The 19,420-nt window shown below is 37.2% G+C and overlaps 1 protein-coding gene across 2 annotated transcripts; it reads left to right on the forward strand.

Annotated features, from left to right (window-relative positions):
- The first annotated feature begins 354 nt into the window (after positions 1-354).
- Positions 355-4,288, forward strand: LOC145096882 (putative protein phosphatase 2C 12). 2 transcript variants are annotated; one of them, XM_079034257.1, is made up of 9 exons: positions 355-530; positions 874-1,180; positions 1,488-1,659; positions 1,949-2,102; positions 2,193-2,256; positions 2,367-2,474; positions 3,009-3,134; positions 3,228-3,463; positions 3,546-4,288. In XM_079034257.1, exons 2-9 carry the CDS (start codon positions 980-982, stop codon positions 3,736-3,738), a joined length of 1,254 nt encoding a protein of 417 aa, XP_078890383.1. In that variant the 5' UTR covers positions 355-530; positions 874-979; the 3' UTR covers positions 3,739-4,288. The 2 variants fall into 2 exon arrangements, with proteins under 2 accessions (XP_078890383.1, XP_078890382.1); XM_079034256.1 differs by having other exon boundaries at positions 356-526.
- The last annotated feature ends 15,132 nt before the right edge of the window (positions 4,289-19,420 follow it).

Below are 19,420 nucleotides of genomic sequence, written 5' to 3' on the forward strand. Positions count from 1 at the left end.
ATTAATTTTTTGATTCATCGGTCATAAAACCAAACGTACATGTTTAAACAAGTTAAGGTAAGGGATAAATGCAGATGAAAAATAAAATTCACTAAATATGAATAAATCAAAAAGTATATTTTCGTTTATATAATATAGCTATATCGATTTTCATTTAATAATAATATATATTTTTTAAATCATGCCGATTTATTTGTTTTTAAATATATTAAAAGGAACAGTTACAGCTCATACTGAAGTCGGCTTTTTAAACCAGGAATCGGTGCGCGTTTTGTGTGTATGGACATGTCAGCACACGATCGCACATGACGAAGAACAAAAAAAATAAAAAAATAAAGTGAAAATCCAAATATAAAGAGACCACCACACTTCATCTTTACCCCTTCTCTCGCGGAATTTTTGTAGCAAAACGAATCCAATCGGCTTCCGAAGATTATTAGATTTTGCTTTTCTGTTTCTGTAAATGCAAAATCAAATCCATTAATCGAACTTGCTACTAGCTTTTCGCCATTATCAAGTAATTTCTGTAAGTATGTCTCCTCTTTCATTATTATTATTTTAATATATTTTAGCTATAGTTTTTATGTTTACATATAATTGCTTTTCGTAGTCGAATCGATATTTTTGCTGAAGTTTACTTGTCGATCATCCGCATTGTTTTTTCGTTTATGTTTTAATTACATTTATAACTGTTATTCGTCATGATCGAATCACTGAAAATGATCATTTATTTGAATTTTTTTATCTAAGCATACGTGATGCTGATTTTGATTCTCATGTTTATTCTAGTATTTTTCTCCGGCTCTCTGTAGTCGTTTCATTTCATGATGTTTGATTGTTGTAATTGTAAATCTGTTATATTTGGCGTTGTAGGATTATCGACTATATCATGACGGAATATGCGAAGGTAGAACTGGAAAAACTTAAGTTCCAAAGCTAGGGCAGAGTTGAACGATTTGAATCTGGATTTTCTAAGAAAATGTCGGCCGATAAAGGTGATCATCACACGATCCCGTTATCTTTGCTGTTGAAGCGTGAATTAGCAAGTGAGAAGACTGAAAGACCGGAGATTTCTACTGGTGAAGCTAATCAGTCCAAGAAAGGGGAGGACTTCACGCTACTCAAAAGTGAATGCCAACGGGTTTTAGGAGATGGTGTCGCCACCTATTCTGTTTTTGGGGTTTGTTATCTTGACTATTTCCCTCTTTTACTGTTTAATTAATATTCCCTGTATCAACATGGTGCCCTTGATAATGATTGTTAGAACGCATTAGTTTATGCTCTTCTATACAATTTGCATTGCATGAGTAGCTGATTAGCTGCATGCTTTCTTTGCACACGATGGTGGATTTTTCATTTGAATCTGGCAGAAAAAAGTAGATGGATAAGTAGCTGAGTTTATTTATTTTTTTTTTGTTCTAAACATCTGTTTATGCCCTTATATTTCTCTTCACTTATAGTTATCTTACCAAACTTGAACTTTGCAGATATTTGATGGGCATAATGGGTCTGCAGCAGCTATATATACCAAGGAGAACCTATTAAACAATGTCTTGAAAGCTATTCCTACAGACCTTAACCGAGATGAATGGATTGCAGTGTTGCCTAGGGCTTTGGTTGCAGGATTTGTGAAAACAGATAAAGATTTCCAAGAACAAGGTATGTACCACCTTTTTTTTTTTTTTTTTTTGCATCACAAATCATCATAAGAAGGATGACTTGAAACCATGTGTCCATAAGTGCTATTTAATGGTATATACAGTTTTTGAGATCATAAATGTGCATTGTATTATATAACCTCAAGTTTGATTTTCTGATTCATGTAAACATGAGTAGGAATTCAGATTTGGTACTTTAGGCATCTTGTAATGATAAAATATTACTCAAAAAGCAAAGCATTTTATGCAAATTATTCAAACTTTGTACTTATGGATTGTTATGAATTCAGTTCAATCATCAGGAACAACTGTGACGTTTGTGATTGTTGAAGGATCAGTTATAACTGTAGCTTCTGTTGGTGATTCACGTTGCATACTTGAGTCTGCAGAAGGTGGTTTATATTATCTATCAGCAGATCACAGACTTGAATGCAGTGAAGAAGAGTAAGTTATCAGATCTTATAATATTGCTTTCTTTTTTGAGTCCTATTTTAGTATATGATGATTTTTATATTTTTTTATTTATTTTTGTAGGAGAGAGCGTGTCACTGCTAGTGGTGGTGAAGTTGGTCGGCTGAATGCTGGTGGTGGTGCACAGGTATGTATGTTGTGTCTAGTTTTTATATTTGAAGTTATTGAAAAATGGGTTTATTTAGTTTTTATATTTAAATAAAAATATTAACTTTTTTAAACATATTTTTTTGGTAGATTGGTCCTTTGAGATGTTGGCCTGGTGGGTTGTGTTTGTCAAGATCAATTGGAGATCTGGATGTTGGGGAATTCATTGTTCCTGTTCCTTATGTTAAACAAGTGAAGGTCAGTTGTATTTTTGAAGGAATGGAATCCATCAAGAGAATTGGAATCCGAGGGAATTGGAATTGGAATTGGAATCAGAATCTGAAAGAATCATAACATGTCACATGTTTTGTTGGCAGAAATCCAAATGAAATTCAATAACAAAAACTAAATAGCTTTGAAACTTTCACTTTTAAATAAATTTTCTATTTTTATTTATTTCCATGTATTTATTTATTATAAGGGTATTTTAGTCTTTTAAAAAAAGGAAGAATGAAATCGACTTCCTTCCACCTACCCTTAGGCTATATTTGACGCACCACAACTAACTTATTTTTCGAGCTTTTTTAAATTGTCATGTTTGACAAGCCAAAAAGTAGCTGATAAGCTAGTTTCTTAAAAAACCGCTTTGAGTAGCTTTTTCAAGATTTTCCAAATATACCCTTAATTAATAATTAAAAACATATTATTCTAAATATCCCTTTATGTCATTTTATATCTATCAGCTAGTTTGCCAAACATAAGTCTTTAATTATTATAATTTGTAACCTACAGCTATCCTCAGCTGGTGGAAGGATGATTATTGCCAGTGATGGTGTCTGGGATGCCATGTCAGCAGAAGCAGCTCTAGTATGCTGTCGTGGACTGCCGCCAGATACAGCCGCCGCCCAAATTGTAAAAGTACGATTACAAACACATTATTATTATTTTTTATATTCAGGAATTAAAAAATATCAATATTTAACTATTTCTTAATTTTATTTGTGTGTATAGGAAGCTGTACAGTTTAAAGGATTACGCGATGATACAACTTGCATTGTTGTAGACATTCTACCTCCAGAAAAGACTCACCCTCATGTCCCACATGCAAAGAGAACTGGTAAAAGGGTATTAAAGTCAATGTTTAGGAGAAAAAGTTCAGGGTCACCTCCTCAAGTTGATGTAGGCTTACTTCAGGCAGATGTGTTGGAGGAGATGTTAGAGGAAGGCTCTGCTTTTCTTTCAGAAAGGTTAGATACTAAATATCAAAAATTACTATAATGCCCTCAGGTTCTGTATTCTAACACCTGATATCATACCATTTGGTTGCAGGTTGGATACGAAATATCCGCTTTGTAACCTGTTCAAGTTGTTCAGTTGTGCTGTGTGTCAGAAACAGATGAAACCTGGGGAGGGTATTTCTGTCCATTCAGGGACATCTAATTTCAATAAATCAAGGCCTTGGGATGGTCCTTTCCTTTGCTTAAGCTGCCATGAAAAGAGAGAGGCAATGGAAGGGAAATGAAAATGACCATAAAGGGTACTACACTACCAACCAAATACTCAAATACTTCCCTTTTCTTTCAATCTTCAACATAAGTTTCTACCTTCTAAAACATCTTCCATAATTCTTTCCTAATTTTTTCTTCCTCAATCCATCTGTTGTCAGAATCATCGATTAAATTCCAGAAATAGCAATGTACTTTTATCGGTTTTTTCTTTTGTAGCATCTCACTTTGATTAATAAAGGAATTTTCAAAATATAATGACTTAATAACGGAAAAAAAAACAAAAGTGAGAAAATGAGAATAGAAAGTATGTTGCTATTTCTTGTATGTAGTCGATGAATCTTTCTCTAACTCCATGTTCATATAACAAGGAAGCCCACCTACTTTGTCTTGGTGAACATAAAGATCCAATGAATAGAATTGGACATTATTTGTTTGTAATACGAGTCTTCATTTCACAGTTCTAAAGAAAAAGTTTTGTACAATTATTGTAACATTATTTGCTTCTTTTGTTGTGTACATTAGTGATATACCCATTTGCTATAATATTATATAATTCTTTTTTCATATTGTTTTTTTTTTCGTGATATTATTAATTTAAGTAAAAGACCATCCTACCCTTCAATTCATGCGCTTTCATGAGAACATCTTCATCAGTTTGTCCGCTTTTCAATTCATGTGGCTCGTGAGGGGGTTAGGTTTGGAGAAAAGCCGAGAAGATTTTGAACATGTTTGGTGTAATGATTGACATATTAATAGGATAATATTGTTGAACATTTTGAAATTAAAATTGGTGGGATGAATGAATAAGAGCGTCTACATGTGGTCAGTAAGTAGGTATTGATGGATCAAAAGAACAATTGTTTCTTTCGACCTTAGAATCCATTTTGATGAATGAGAGAAAGGTGATACAAGGTTGTGTGAGATTGAAGGTTAAAAATGGTTAGCATTTATAAAGCGGTAGTAAAAAGAAAAAAACACACGAAGGGAGGGTTGTTTGTTGGGTTGATATAGAAGATAACGAGCTTCTGTGACCTTTAACCTCTACTTCTACGTCATTGTCAGCAGCTTAGCATTCGTATTACTGCTTTCTTATTGTTGCTACTTTCTTCGTTTGCACGTTGTGCTTTTGTTGAGGTTCTGTTAAAAGAAAGGATCTTTGTTGGAATAAAGTAAATGGGTGGAAACGTGGGATAGAGGTGTTTCTTGGAAAATCCAGTAAATATAGGAAATTTCGAATATTAAATGGATAGAATAATTTCGATCTTTTAGAATTATAATATTCTAGACGTATAAGATTTTAAAATGTATTTATGTTTTAAAACATAGAGTAAATTACACGAATCATCACTCGTGCAAGTGTTAAAATTACATGTTCGATCTCTATTTTCAAAAAGTAACTCGGATTGTAAAAAGACGCACGCTTCATCCATTGTTAGTTCTGTCATCCCTTGTGAGATATAAAATAACTAGAGTACCATTTTGCAACAACCCAAAATTATGAGGTGAAAATTTCATTTCAATTCAATCAAAACATTAAGTATCTTTAAGTCAACATTCAATATCCGTTATCTAAATATTCAAAAGTACTTCGGTTAAAAAAAAATATTCAAAAGTACTTTATAAGAAAACAGTTATCAGAGTACAATCCCAAAATCGTCATAATGAGAAAACATGGGTGGACGCGCTGCGATCAAGTCGGACCCTACTCTTTCGAACCGGAAGTACTTGAAACCATAACCACAAAAACCTAAGCACAAAGCTTAGTGAGTTCCCAAAAATACTACATACCATACATATTAATCACATACTATGCACCCGCTCTACATCAGGCCTCACCTGGCTTCGGGTCCCACTCAGTATCGAGCCCCACTTGGTATATAGATCTGTTAATCACCAGCCCCCACCTGACATCGGGCCCCACCCGATCCACATATAATCATATAAACATATAATCATACAAACAAATACAATAATCACAAAGAAAATAATATACCATACAGTCATCGAGCCCCGCTCGACATTGAGCCTTAACCGGTAAGCATAAAACACATTGATAATTAGCATATAATAAGTCACCAGGCGCCCGAAATCGATCCCCGCTCGGTATTCATACCAATGCATACACATGCAATAGTCATGCAGACATCTAGCATCCTAACATAATAAACCATGGGCCGACATTGGTGCTTTTGACCCACTGAACATAGTGAGGAAACTCATCTTTCATCTGAACAATAGATGATGAGGCCCCGACTCGGAATCTCAGCTCTAATCGACACCTAACCATCAAAAGGTCAATTCTCAAACATAATCCAAAATACCCCATTGTATCAAACTGGGTCAAACGGTCGAAACTCAAGAAGAATCAACTCAGCTGACCGCCACGTTGTGGTAGCCCTTTACCACGTCATGGCGTCGAATATGACAAAATAGTCGCGACCAACACCGCCACCACGTCGTGGTGGCCTTACCGCGCCGTGGTAACTGGATATTCAACAGCTTAACGTATTCAACCATTTTATTCAACCCTAAAGGGTCTCCAACTCAAATCTGGTCCATAATAGGGTCTATATGGATAAAGTTTCCAATTTTATCCAATAGAACCCTCTAAAATGCATAGATCTCAACCTTAAGGTCCAAAACATCCCTTGACTTAAGCAACATCACTCAATCCTTACGATTACTTACCCAAAGGCTCTATAAGAGTTTCTAACACTAAACACATCATAAAAATCGGTGCTTTTTAGACATGCATGTCTTGAACTCTTATTAGGTCAAGTTAGGTCAAAAGGGCCAAGATTCGATTCATGGCCTCAAAACTCAAATCTAAATCAAATCCAAAGAGCCAAATGCCCCAAATGGACTACAGATTCATAAAGTTGTAAGCTTTATGAGATTCAACCTTCCAAAGCAACAAGACATAGAGAAAAGTGGACAAAATCTATAGATTTATCAACTAAATAACTAATATGAAGACTTTATACCTCCTTGTGATTCTTGAGGAAGATAAACTCTTGAACCTACATTGCTTTGGACTCCCAATATGATCTTCCACCACCTTCTTCCTTCACAAGCACTAAACACACACACTTTAAGGCTAAAAACCCACACAATAGATCTAGGGTTTGCATAGGATGATTTGGAGAGATGGAGGCTGAAGGGAGGGAGGCTATGAGAGGTTAATGAGTTTAAATAGAGCTCAACCCTTAAACTTTAGGATTTTCTCCAACAGCTGTGTCACACCCCAAAACCAGAACGGTGGAAACATTCTGGGGCTGAGGACATCATGTACAGTATCACAACAATGCAAAATAGTAAACAAGCAACAACATCATCCATTGCATTTATAGTATAATTTTACTTACAAGTGTGTTCTTTCATAGTATAAACAACATAAAGAATACTCAAAATAAAAGAGGAGTCTTGACTGCTCCGTCTTCTCTAAACCTTGTATTTGTATCTGTCTATTTGTGACCTGAGAATACAAGTTATTTTGAAAGCAAGTATCAGCTTTAAAGATGGTGAATTCATTAGTATTTAATGTCGTTATCTATATAAGTATTAATGAAAAGTCTTATAAGTAAAAGTGTAAACATTTGAATTTCCTAGAAAATCCCATATTTCCTACTAGTATAAAAAGGTAGTCTTCTACCAAAACTAGACTGTTTTGAAAGTAGTCTTCTACCAAGACTTAAGTGAAAGAAAGTAAGCAAGTAAGCAGTCTTCTCACGAGACCCGTTGTAAGTAAGTAGTCTTCTCACGAGACCCGCTGTATGTAAGTAGTCTTCTCACGAGACCCGCTGTAAGTAAGTAATAATATGATTTGTAGTCCCTATTCTATGTTTGGAACTAAAGGTGACTTCCGCAACGAATCACTAGGTCGAAATCCATATTTATTACCAAATCACATATAAGCCCAAACTATACCTATAATAGCTTACTAGGGATATATGAACGTATACCTTTGCTACCCAAAGGTACTGAACTGACTGATCAGAACTATTATGTCCGTATATGTACACATGATATATAACTAAATATTTAAACGACCTTCGGACGGATACCCGATACCCACCAGACCACATCCCAACCAGGAAAAGGAAATAAAGTGAGTTAGCCTTCCTAAGTCCTTTAAACATTACTTATATAACTATACATATACAGGCATACTTTTAACAAGGTATCTATGTAAAAGTATCCATGTAAATGTATCCATGTAAGTGTATCCAAGTAAGTGTATCCATGTAAGTGTATCCAAGTAAGTGTATCCATGTAAGTGTATCTCTTCATATAGCATTTAGTATAGACTCATGTATGAACTGACTCTGGTGTAATTCCTTGTAATAGGAATAGCAAGTAGTATCTCCTAACTATACATATAATAGTTACTAGCAATGTACAAGTATCAACGAAGGTATACCTTTGCTAGCCAAAGGTACTGAACTGACTGAGGGTACTTTTATGTCTATATATGTATACATGATATATAACTAAAAGTTAAACGACCTTCAGACGGATAACCGATACCCTAAAGCCACATCCTAACGAGGAAAAAGAAACAAGGCGAGCTAGCCTTCCTAAGTCCTTCAAACATTACTTATATAACTATACATATATAGGCATGCTTTTAACAATTTAAAAGTATAAAAGAAGCTTTGTAAAACATTTAAGGGTTTTGAACAATAAATAAATAATAATGACTTGATGTCATTCTATAAAGCATTTCAAAAGTAATTCCTTTGATAACAAAGTATAACAGAGTTTGGAAGAAAACATACAGAACATAGTACAGTTTAATAAAAAGTTGTTAAACAAGTAAAACGTTTTGGAAAGCCATTTGAAGTAATCAGTTTGATAAAACAGCTAAAAGTGTAGTAAATCCATTTGTATGCTGGTTATTAATCACATGTGATTGATATAATAACTAGCATGATTTAACTTGTATCCCCCCATAAAAGCATTTAAAAACATTTAAAACATTGATTAAGGGGTATGGAACTCACCTGTAGATGGTGGTTTGGATGAACTGAATGATGTAAGGTTGCTAGGTGTCTAGTGAAGACTTGTACACACTCAATGATCCTAGTTAACATATAATCACACATATATGTATCCAATTAGTCATATAACAACTAAATTACCAAGTTTAAGACATCCTAGGACATGTAAAGCACTTGATTTAAGTGCTATAAGTCATAAGGATTGCATCTAAGGGTGGTAGGACCTTGCTATCGTGTTTGGGGTTCAAGGGTAAACTCCCTTGGAGTTTACGGTTTTGTGACCTCAACTCATTGAGTTTACGGTCGTAAACCCATGAGTTTACGGCCGTAAACTCATACCCTTTTGACCATTTGGTGTTTTTAAGGCTTATGAGTCCCTAGAAGCAATTCTACTTGATGGTTAAGCCTTTGGAAGACGTTTGGGCACCATTTCACTCCTTTGTGGAGTTTACGGTCCAAAGACCATTTCCCTTTGGGTTTACCGTCGTAAACCCTTATGGACTATGGTATTTTGATGTTTTCAAGTCCTAAACATATCAATGAAAGGATCCATGCTAGTTTCCAAGGCTTAGGAAGGAATAAGGCACACATTGGCACCCTTTATAGGGTTTACGGTCCAAGAACATCTTGGACTGTGAACACCTTGATCTTGGTGTTCTTGGGTGATTTCTTGGTGTAATGAAGTGTAACAAGCCTTATACTACTATAGGATAGAAGTAATTACTAGTTAGAAGCTTGAAAAGGTACCAAAAGGCCAAGAACACTAGTGTGTGTTCTTGGTGAAACTTGAAGATCTAACCTTTTGGAATGATTTCAAGGATGGAAGTGTGTTAAAACACTAGATTAAATGATATATCAACTTAATAAGGCTTAGAAGTACTTACCAGTTGAAGATCTTGAAGAAATGGTGAATGATACTTGAGAGAGAATATAGTTTGGATCTTGATTTTGGGAAAAGGTGTAAATAATGACTAAGTGTCATATATATAGCCCTATATAGGGTTTACGGCCGCAAACACCCTTGTTTAGGCTGGAAACTCCAAACTCTTGGAGTTTTGGAAAGTTATTGATGCACAATAAACCCTAGGGCATCCTCTTTCCTCATATCTCCTGAAGTACTAACTTAAAAAGACTCAAACTTAAACCAGAAAGCTTGAAAGTTAGCAGTAACTGTTCTGACTCTTAATGAAGTAAGAGGTTGTACAGAATAGAAATTTCGGGTTGTCACAAGCTTCCACCACGTCATGACATAATCACCACGTCGTGGTGGTTGATTAAACTCCCGCTACCTAAAATCTTATTGCCACGTCTTGGCCGAAAAAGAAATCCAACCTTTTGACCCTCTGAAACCCTAATTCGATTCATCCAATACAACGGATGTTACAACTCTCCCCCACTTAAATTAGATTTTGTCATCGAAATCACTCCTTAACACCTCCCAGCCATACCAGACAACTAGAACACTTCTTCCACTACCCTTGAAGAATAACCATTACTAGTCTGCCCAAAAACCAAAATTCTAAACCTTGTCTGACCCCCTGACAGACAGGCCAAGATGAAACAATGACATTACTATAACACCGTAAAAGTTAAAGCAATTTTTCACATTTTCAAAACAAATTGTTCATTCACAATTATTAATAAAATCTCATTGTATCATATCTCTATTCCACGAAACATTTCCCAATATCGAAATACATAAAACTCCATGTGTGTGTGTACGAATCATGCCGGCGCCTTCCCGCGCTCCTCACTAGTACCTGAAACACATAACACAAAACACTGTAAGCACGAAGATTAGTGAGTTCCCCAAAATACCACTCTAACATATATTAGCCACTCAAGGCTATAACTCTGCTGACCCTCTGGTCAGTGTGTCTCAATGGGACCCTCCAGTCCCAACTCTCTCTGTGGGCCCTCTAGCCCTAACTCTATGGACCCACTGGTCCTAACTCTGGAAACTCTGAATCATGCATATCACATATCACAATAACACATAAATAAATAGCATACAAATACACTGGCACATAACTCTAAACCTAACTCTGTGGACCCTCTGGTCCTAGCTCTGTGGACCTTTCGGTCCTAACTCTGATATACACACATCATAAATCACATAGAAATAATGCAGCGCGACACATCGCATAGATAGCATACAATAACTCTGTCACATAACTCTATTACCACTCTAGGTAATGTATAGTGAGAAGACTCACCTCAGATGTCTCGGTAAATCTCTGACTTGGTAGAAATATGGTCTAGCCTCCGCCTAATCACATAAAGTAAACACTCTCATAAATATAACTCTCGAGACTAGACTCAACCCTCTCTTAGCATCCTCAGAAGGGTAAAAGACTATTTTACCCTCTCTTGACACAAAGACCCCATTGTTGACCAAACCCACAAAGTCAACAAAGTCAATGGTCAAACTTTGACCCGACTCGCCGAGTGCACTTGGGTGACTCGGCGAGTCTACGCGTGTCCACTATCCCTCTAGTCTCGCATGACACGTCGAGTCTTTACCCTGCTCGACGGGTTACACCTGGCATGAATCGCGGGGCCACCCCGACTCTACTTGCTGAGTCCCATTATGAACTCGGCGAGTTCCGCCTTGAACTCCAGTCCTCTATTTCCCTCTGACTCACCGAGTCATTCCTCCAACTCGACAAGTTACTCACTGAGTGAACTATGGGAAACCCTAGCCCTACTCGTCGAGTCTGTTCTTGGGACTCGGCGAGTTCATGCCATGCTCAAGCTCAAATGACCTCCGAGGTCAGATCCGTTTCTCTAACCCATAGATCTGGCCTCCTTAAGCAATATAAACATGTAAAGTCTGGATCTTGATGCCCATGCAAAGATCCAATGGCTCTATTTGAAGAAATGGCCTCAATATGTCACCCTAAGCTCATATTACCCAATGTCACCCCATAAAGATCAAGGAGTTAAGGTCTCTGGACCTCTTTGGATCCATTAGGGTTTCACTCAGGGGTCTAGTAGCCGCAGTTGGTGGCTAAGCCCCTTTAAATAGGCCTCAAACCCCGGGGATTAGGGTTTCATTAAACAACACGGACTCGCCGAGTCCGTTCATTAACCCGGATGGAATTCGCGACTCTACTCGGCGAGTCTTAGCATCAACTCGCCGAGTCCCTCCAAAATCTCCGATAAATGAATAAATAATGTATCTGGAAATTCGGATGTTACAATTACAATTCCACTTTGTATTCCAAACTGATTACCCAACTTCTAATTATTTGTCGTTTCCACTCGAAAACTGAATCACTGACCATTTGCTGCTGCTAGAAACTTTTCACTTGATAGAAGGCTTAGATAATCCTTTGACTAAAAGACTCATCCTGAAGTTAAAAAAACCATGAACACAATGAGCAACAAGAGAAAATTTAGGAGTTAAAACTTCTAGTGTTGAACAAGTCATTGATTCCTTAACTGCTGAACCGATACGATGCTGCTATAATTCTGAACTCCCATAACTTGCCAGGCCTACATACAACTGAAATCATTCCAAAGCACAATTACAAGGGCCTTTTCTACCACCTAAACTGAGAACATCCCTTTTTGACCCTGAACCCTTCAGTTGATGCACTTGGCATACAGATTCCTTAATTCTTATCTTGCTAAAATAATGACCTTGTACATTTGCACTCATGAATCCCAACACGAGTTTCAACCAAAAGCCAACGCTGTATATAATTTATAACAGGAGATCCAAGGATTTACACCTGCATTTCACCTGAAATCTTCTAATTCATGGCAACTATTCACTAAACCAGGATATAAAGAACCCCCAACCACAGCTGAGACTTCCAGTCTCACACTTGGTCCAACCGTTTGGTTCCTGAGAGTTCAACTGATAAGGCTACCTTAGCCTACGTATCAGCCTTTGCTACTCACTAAACACATAATCATCCCTATTAAAACCATGATCCAATAACTTGACCCAACCGGTCTCTACCATGTTCCACCTGCATTGCCATAATCATACGGTCCTCGCCCACGAGTCTCACCAAGTCTATACCAATGAACGGGCCATGCCCACGAGTCTCACCCCATCGAGAGCTACATAGGCCTAACCTCGCCTTAGACCCTAATGGTCCTCCTCATATAACAGAGAGATGCTCTCCGACTCCACTGTCTCCCTTGCCCAAGGCACGAGCTGATCCTCCTTTATACTCATGACAACCTTAATGATAGTGTACCTCAATCTAGTGAATGTTACGATCCTATCACAGACTTACAACACTTCCATACCATCTGCCAATCCAGTGAATGCCGCGGCCACCCCGCGGTCTTACGACACGTCTAGCCCGCCATGGTTATCACCCATGGTCTTACCATACCTATACCATATCAACCCCAATCATCCCGAGTCGAACCCGCATCCAACTAAATTCCAATCAGATGTTCGGGTCATGCTTCGAATCTCAAATCTTTCATCAAACAAGAACAGGCAGCGAGGCTCTAACACAACCCTCAACCTGGATCCATCCACATTCCTGCAATACATGTGACAACCCGAAATTTCTAGCTTGTACAAACATTCAAATCTATCAAAGTTATCCTCGTTTTGTTATCTTTTAGCGCAGTTTATGGTCTATTTGGGTGTTCTAATCCTAGTATAATCTAGGTATGCGTCTTGGGATGAGTATTTGTGAGTATAGCACATTGCAATTGAGCCAACCACACCAACACAAGGTGTGTGCGGCCGCACACCCGAGTGTGCGGCCACACACCATCCCAGCCGCACACCCACCCCAACCGCACACTCCCCCTATATATATGATACTTAGTCATTTTGAACACTTTTTCAACGTTCTTCAAGACCAGAACTCGTTTTCTCTCAAGTATCATCCATATTTCTCTTTAAATCTTCAAATCAAGTAAGTGTTGCTTCCTTGATTCGTTAATACAAGGCCTTAGCTAGCCTTTCCCTTTGATTTGATCCATGAAAACACCTATTTGGTGTTAAATCTTCAAAAACACCAAGAAAACAAAAAACACTAAGAACACACACTACCTTTTTGGACTTTAACTACACTATTAAGCCCCTAAATCGGGTATACACTTGCAGTAGCTTGATATAAGCTAAGGATCCTTGAAGTTGTGCATGAAAAACGCCATTTCATATGGTCTTCAAGTGTGTACAGTCGCAAACACCATGTGTACGGCCGCACACACTAAGTGTAGCCGTACACACCCTTTTAAGGGTCCAAAATAGCAACAAACTTCCATTCTGGCTAAGCAAGGGTCAAAACACCTTCCATAGAACATTCCTAAGGCTTGGAATCATGTTTTTGACACACTTCATAGTGAGTGTGCGGCCGCACATACACTTCGCCGCACACACACACAAAACCGACGATTTTGTGGCCTTACACTCCAATATAGGGCCATACACCCCTTATGTGCAACCATATGTGTTGTTAATACTTAATTCTAAGTGTTTTATGTCCCTAAGGCATGTCCCTATTACCATTAGTGGTTATATACATTGAATGTATTCATATATGTGTAATTATATGCTAAATAGGATTCGTTTGTGCTCAAGACTCTAATTGACACCCAACAATCCTATATCGATCTTTCATTCGAGTTACTCACTACATGAGAGTTCATACCCCCTTAATTAACCTTTTAAATGATTTTAAATGCTTTTATTGGGGGGAGGGGAGGGGGGAGAGAATACAAGTTGAAACATTATAGTTATTAGATCAATCACATGTGATTAATAACTATCAAACAAATGGATTTGCTATACTTTTAGCTATTTTATCAAACAAACTACTTCAAAAGGTTTATCAAACTTTTTTACATGTTAAACTCTTTATCAAACTTGTTTCTATATGCCAAACTGCTTTTAAATCGTTTTATAAAATGACCTCAAGTCATCAATATTTATTTAAACTCTTCAAAAGGTTTTACAAAACTTCTTTTTACCCTTATATATATTGTTAAAATCATGTCTAATGCATATATAGTTATATAAGTAAGGTTTGAAGTACTTAGGACTGATAACTCACTTTATTTTCCTGTTCCTCGTTTGGTTGTGGATTTAGAGTACCCGGTTGTTTATTCGAGTGTTGTTTGATCCTTATATATATATATATATATATATATATATATATATATATATATTATGTATATATGTATAAGACATAAAGGCTTTTATCTCAGTTCAACACAGTCAGTTATACAAACAATTCTATTAGTAAACTATAATAGGTATAGTTTAGGAAGATACTACTCATTACTTCTAGTACAATGAAGCATACAAAGAGTCAGTTCATACATGAGTCAGAACATACTATATGAGAAATAGAACATAAGGGTATGAGAAACATAACATACTATATGAGAAACAGAACATACTATATACTAGATAGAGAGAACATACAATAATCTAATACATACAATATGTATACAAGTATACTATAACATAAATGTGAACCATTGTTCGGGGCATGACATCACTATCATGGATCGATTTATATCCAGAGTTTCCTAGAGGGAGAGCATGAATTTGTGTATAGATCTATACTGGATTGGCTATCCTACACCTTGCTATTTGCTATAGTGGGACTTGCAAGTCTATGGGTGCCAAATGTCATTTCTTCCGACGTCTTTCAAACGTTGTGTTATTAGTTGATAGTATGGTGCAACCATTTCACATTACACCTTAATTAACAGCCAGATTAAGGTAGATAGTACAACAGTAGTTACTATAATACAACACTACAGTACTTTATTATTTCCCCATTGCATTCACATTTTGATATTCTCATATAAAGGGTAATGTAAGAACTATATATTTTGTTAATGATAGTCATATTTGGGAAAATACACACTCATACAAGAAACAAACATACATAACATTTGATGCCTTGGTAGAAGGCTACGTTTCGTAGAAAATATAGGATTTTCTAGGAGATACAGACATTTAAAAACTTCTACATCAAACATTTACTACAAACATTTACAAACTTATACATCAGACACTTACAAACATTTTTCATTCAAACAATGACACTAAAATGCTTATGAACTCACCAACTTTAAAGCTGATCAACTCTTTTAAAATAACTTGTATTCTCAGGTCATCAGTAGACAGGTACCGATGCCAGGTTTTGAGAAGATGGAGCTCATTCAAGACTCATCTCTTATTTTGATTTACATTTTTGGTGTCTTATTAACTTCATAGAACACAGTTGTATTAAATTATATTATTAATACAATGGATGATGTTGTTGCTTGTTTACTACTATGCTTTGTTGTGATACTGTACATAACGTCCTCCACCCCCGAACGTTTCTGCCGTTCCAATTTTGGGGTGTGACAGATTGGTATCAGAGCCTCGTTTATAGTGAATCAAGTATATATCAACCCATAAAAGATATACAAACTATAAACACAGTGGGATTAAAATAATCTGATCAAGAGTTTATACTTTTAAATACTAAAATATTTAACCAAGTATTATGATTGTCGAACATCACAAGTAGACTAGGGGATGTATGGTTAGTTCTGGGAGTAACATAGCCTGATCAACTATGTTGGTCCGAGAAGTGATTAACATATGCCCGAGAATGGTTGTGATGTGGCAACAAGTCTAAAAACTTACCAATACTACTACAATGAAAACATTAGAACATAAACCTAAAATACTATAAGAGTATTTTGTGTTACAATAATTCTTATCTGGGAACTAAAAAGGTCTTTATTAGTAGGTCAATAGTTGCTAAGTGGATACACTAAGGTTATATGTAACTAAGATGTCATAGACTTAGAATCTGTAATCTTTGCTTTACTCCTTGTTCCTTGTTTGGTTGTTGGTTTAGAGTTAGGGTCACTTATTCGTAGGTCTATCCTGTTTTGATTACATATAACTGGTATGCATTATACAAGTATTGATGTAACTAATAAATATCATCTTATAATTATCTAATTATTACGTCTATTAACTATTTGTTCATCCCTATTCTTGTGTAGATAACATGGCTGGATTCCATCCCCACGGCGACCCGTACTTCCCAAATGAAGACAATGCAGGATGGCTTGAAGAAGAGCCAGAAGATGATCATCCAATCCCTTTGGATGATCACCATGCTGAAGGCTTTTATGATAGTTCTGACTCAGAGCCAGAAGTTAACAACCTACCACAAGAGGCTCCAATCCCAAACCTTAACCCCCGACTAGCATTTCAAGGCCCCACACCCTTGTGGGCGACAAAATTGAACCGTTGGAGTGATGAACAGGCTCAGCCCTTACCCTTCAATGGAGACCGAGTCCTGCCCATCATGGTCCGTAGGATTGCTCGGAATGTCGAACAAGGTCGGGCAGCCATCGACCGAGTCATGGAAATTGACACCAACTCTGGTGTTAACACGGTCCGCATTCGCCAACTCGAAGAGGCTATGGAAAGGACTAGGAGAACCAATGAGGCTCTGCAGCAACAGCTAGCTGTATCCCGAGCCGAAGTCATAGAACTTCGAGTGCGTCATAGAGCTCATGAGCGACATCTTCAGGACATGGAGCGTCAACTGGCTGATCTGAGGGTTCGCCCGAGGGGTACCCATCGTCGGTAGAAGATGTCTAGCTCATCTATTTCTTTTGGTTTAAAGAATAGCCTTTTCTAATCTGTGCTCTAAGTAGCACTTGTTTGTAAAATAGTCCTACCTTTCAAGTACTTTAACTAGACTTCTAAGTTGTCAACATTTTCCCTTATGGTATGATGTAAGACTTACTGTTAGGTCATTTTTCCCAAACTCAATTACATTATTAATACCAGTAATATCGGCACTTATTTAGTCTATTGAAAAGCCTTTACTCTTGTGTTTCCCTACTCTAACATTGTGTAACTATTTCAAAACATACACTCATTCAACTGTTGGGCTATGGAAATTTAGCCCATGGATCACTCTCGTTATACATACATTTGATTCTTACTATCATGTTCATCTTTGTTAGCTTTTTAGTTAAAGGATGCCTTCACGCCGATCAACGAGACGCGATCCTCAAGTGACTTCAACACCACCACCACCTCCTTCGCAAATCGATACGGCAGCTCTAAATGCTACAGTAGCTACGGCTATGGCAACAACCACGGCTCAATATCATTCTACTAGTGCCAACAGAGGTGAAACGCTTGTTCATTCTACTCAAGGTGAGATCCTCTTGCGCTCGAGAGAGTGCTCCTACAAGGACTTCACCAATTGTAGGCTAAAGTCCTTTAAATGGACTGGTGGAGTCATTGCCCTCTCACAATGGTTCGAGAAGACCGAATCTGTGACAACCCGATATTTCTATTCTTTGTAATGACCTAAAAAGTCAAGTATTGTAACCACTTTTGAGTTAATAAAATTAACTTTGATAATAAAATGTCCAAAGAGTTCTATTTAAATTCCTTCTATGTTTAAATGTCTTTAAACCATGATTGTACGTAAAATGAACGCCCAAATCCGACTTCGTATATTGAAGTTATGATTTTTCCAAGTTCGGCTTAGCAACAGACAAATAAAAACTCGAATCGGAGATCGAGCGACTTTTGGCCGGAATGACCTAAACGAGAATCGAAGGTCTCAACAATGGTATTTCAGCGGTAAAAAGTCTGGTAAAAACCGACGTCAGATAAAGAAGTTATGAATTTTTAAAGAAATTCCTTAATCATGTCATTTTAATAAATAAATAATAAAAATAATTTCGGAATTTGCCAACGGAATCTAAACGAAAGTTGTAGAGCGTAGTCTCACCTACGCGTGGATATAAGGACCATCGAAAACAGAGTTCGTATGAAGAAGATATGATTTTTTGAAGTTTATTAAATAAATTATATATTTATTTAATTCAAAAATCCGGATTATCCGAAGAGGAGTCAGCGTCCTCATCCGAGGTACGCGCCGCGTAACCCTGTGCGCCTTGTGTACCCGAGGGCCTTGGCCTCGGATCGTCCACGTCGCCCTACGCGAGGCTACCGACCCGTCCGACCCGCCCGTCCGACCGACCCGTCCGACCCGCCGTCCCATTCGAAGCCGAGGCAGTCGAGGCTTCGGTCATGCATGACGTACGCGTACGCGCTGCGTACGAGCGTACGCCCCGCATACGAGGCTTCTCAGACCCCCCTATAAATAGAATGCGAGGCTTTCCGAAAAAAATGCTCATTTCTCTCCTTTCTCTCACGATCTTGCCTCGTTTTCCGTGCCCGTTCAAACCCGAAGCTCTGGTCTTTTTGATCAAGTCCCGAGGGTCGATTTCACTCCCGAGATTCCCAAGAATCCTGAGAAAAATCCGTTTCCCGAGAAGAAACTCTGCCCAGTTTTCCATCTCGCTATCTTCAAACTTTCAAGTGAGTTCATACCCCTTAATTTACCTTTTAAATGTTCTATAAATTCTTTTATATGCTTTCAAGGGGGGATTACAAGTAAAACACACGAGTATTATCGTGTGTTACATAAAGAACTATTTTATATGCTTTTATATATCCAAATCACATGCGATTTACAAACTTTATAGGGAACTTTCATATATATAACATATGTTAAAATAGCATTCTATCTTTTGAAATATAAATTGTTGTAATGCATGTATAAACTAAACTTTTCTTAGATTATATGTATACTTGTCTATCATAGACTCTACACCAAAAATCTATGCTTTCATAACAAATGATTCCTTTTCTAGGTATTTC

This window comes from Lactuca serriola, chromosome 4 (assembly GCF_051521515.1).
Source record: "Lactuca serriola cultivar US96UC23 chromosome 4, Lser_US96UC23_V15, whole genome shotgun sequence".
Classification (NCBI taxonomy): domain Eukaryota; kingdom Viridiplantae; phylum Streptophyta; class Magnoliopsida; order Asterales; family Asteraceae; genus Lactuca; species Lactuca serriola.

Bases quoted from the DNA above. Each gene is read 5' to 3' on its own strand.
- LOC145096882 (XM_079034257.1), top strand. From the start codon at position 980: ATGTCGGCCGATAAAGGTGATCATCACACGATCCCGTTATCTTTGCTG. The intron at 1,181-1,487 runs GTTTGTTATCTT...TGAACTTTGCAG, and splicing joins CCACCTATTCTGTTTTTGGG to ATATTTGATGGGCATAATGG. The intron at 2,103-2,192 runs GTAAGTTATCAG...TTATTTTTGTAG, and splicing joins CTTGAATGCAGTGAAGAAGA to GAGAGAGCGTGTCACTGCTA.